Below are 1,825 nucleotides of genomic sequence, written 5' to 3'. Positions count from 1 at the left end.
TAAAAACAATTAATTTAAATTTTAAATATGAATAAATCAATATTAATACATAAATTAATACGCAACTGTGTTTATATATAATAAAACTCTTTTGTGATTCCTCAATATAATAAAATATTATGCAATTTTATATGTATAGGTACGTTATCAAATTACATTGTGATAACTACATTAGTGTATATGGTGTGATTGATTTCCTTATATTTGTTTTCAATTATTTGTTATTATTGTATTTCACAACAGGGATGCATTGTTATAAATTGTAACAAGAAAATTAAAAAATTATTATAAATCATCTTATATTGTATAACCATATCTAACTATCGTAATTAATCAAGTCGTAATGGTCACAGACTTTTATATCTTTTATACTTTTATAAATATGGATGTTTCTAAGATCAGAATACATACAATCAATAAGAGTAACTCTCTCATTCTCTCTCATCCTTTTTGAGCTCCCTCTATCTTTGAATCTCTCTTTTTAACAATTCACACATTATCAGCACGATGCGAGATGCGAAAGAAAAAAAAAAAAATTCTTCCACCTCCAGCTCCTTCCGGAGATCCCTACCCTCCAATCTTTCTCTCACCATGTTGGTCTTGTTGGAGCCACAACAGCTAGTCGCCAGGCGTCGTTTACAGAGGCCACAGGTGTGCAGAAAGTGAGCTGTCTCCATGAATGGATCAGTACCAGAGTTGGTTCTGATATGGGTTGATCTGGGAGACACCATGGCTAAGAAAGCTTGGCCGTACCCCAGCAGCCAACTGTTGCAGCCCCATCAAAGACGCCGTGACAAACCAGATTACCTGCCTCTGCAACTTTTACAACTTTCTCGGATCCCATTTTTGGATTTCTCTACCATTATTACTGGAGCGCTTGTGTGACTCCCAACTTACCCATTTATCAAGTCAGGAGCTGAAGATCGCTATGGCTCTAGAAGAACGATCGAAGATCCACAATGAAAGTATGCGAATCCGAAAGAGAAAACTAAGCTCCATCGCCGGATCGGCGATAAAGCTTGCCAAAAACGTGGAGGACCGTGACAAAGCCGATGAAGCAGAGGCTCATGACGAGAACGACGGTCGGTGAGATCTTCAAGCCGGGGGCTTCATCGGTGTAGAACCCAAGCATGTTGCCACCGGGGCCAGAACCGCCGCCGATCCCCCCAGAGCTGGCTGTAGCAGAAGCTGCGCCGACCCGACGACGGCGCATGCCAGCCGTCGCAGCAGCAGAACCGCGCGGAGCCATGAGTCCGGGCCTGGAGGTCGAGGAAGATGACGATTGGGACTGAGATGAACCTCTTACCATTGTTACATAGCGAGCTGAACAAGAAGAGAATCTGTTTGTGTATGCGTTGGTTGCGCGTGAGGGAGCAAGAAAGGGATTGAGGTCGGAGACAGGGAGCACCGCTCGTTCGAGGTGATAGAGTCAGCCGCCATTAAAAAAAAAAAAAAAAAGAAAAAACAATACCTTTTTCATCTTCTTCATCTCTGAAAATACATCTTCTTCGTCTCTTCTGTTACGCATCTTTCTTATCATTTGGTCTCTTGAAGAGGCTTACCGGTTAGAGAAGAGCCTTTTGCACTACGATCCGGGTCACTTTCTTGATTGCTGCTGCGGGGCCTGCCATTGATGGCATGCAACAGATGGCTATTGCCTAGGGCAAGATTTCCAACCTTGAAGGCTTCGTTTGCCAGATGTGCACGGTGACAGGGGTTTCCTGGAGTTATTATTTCTTGCACAGATTCAAACCAAACATCACGCTCAGCAATGGAGGTCAAAAATGGCCGCTTCCAGCTGTTTGGCATAATCAGGGTTTAACGG

General features: G+C 42.7%; 1 protein-coding gene across 1 annotated transcript; it reads right to left on the bottom strand.

The window, feature by feature from the left end:
- Positions 1 to 465: 465 nt before the first annotated feature.
- Positions 466 to 1,616, bottom strand: LOC122317350 (protein transport protein Sec61 subunit beta-like). Its single transcript, XM_043134385.1, has one exon. It carries the CDS (start codon positions 1,307 to 1,309, stop codon positions 989 to 991), a length of 321 nt encoding a protein of 106 aa, XP_042990319.1. The 5' UTR covers positions 1,310 to 1,616; the 3' UTR covers positions 466 to 988.
- Positions 1,617 to 1,825: the final 209 nt, after the last annotated feature.

The sequence above is a fragment of the Carya illinoinensis genome, chromosome 7 (genome assembly GCF_018687715.1).
Source record: "Carya illinoinensis cultivar Pawnee chromosome 7, C.illinoinensisPawnee_v1, whole genome shotgun sequence".
Taxonomy (NCBI): Eukaryota; Viridiplantae; Streptophyta; class Magnoliopsida; order Fagales; family Juglandaceae; genus Carya; species Carya illinoinensis.
Note: the sequence above shows the minus strand (reverse complement) of the source record. Positions and strands in the feature narration are given on the sequence as shown.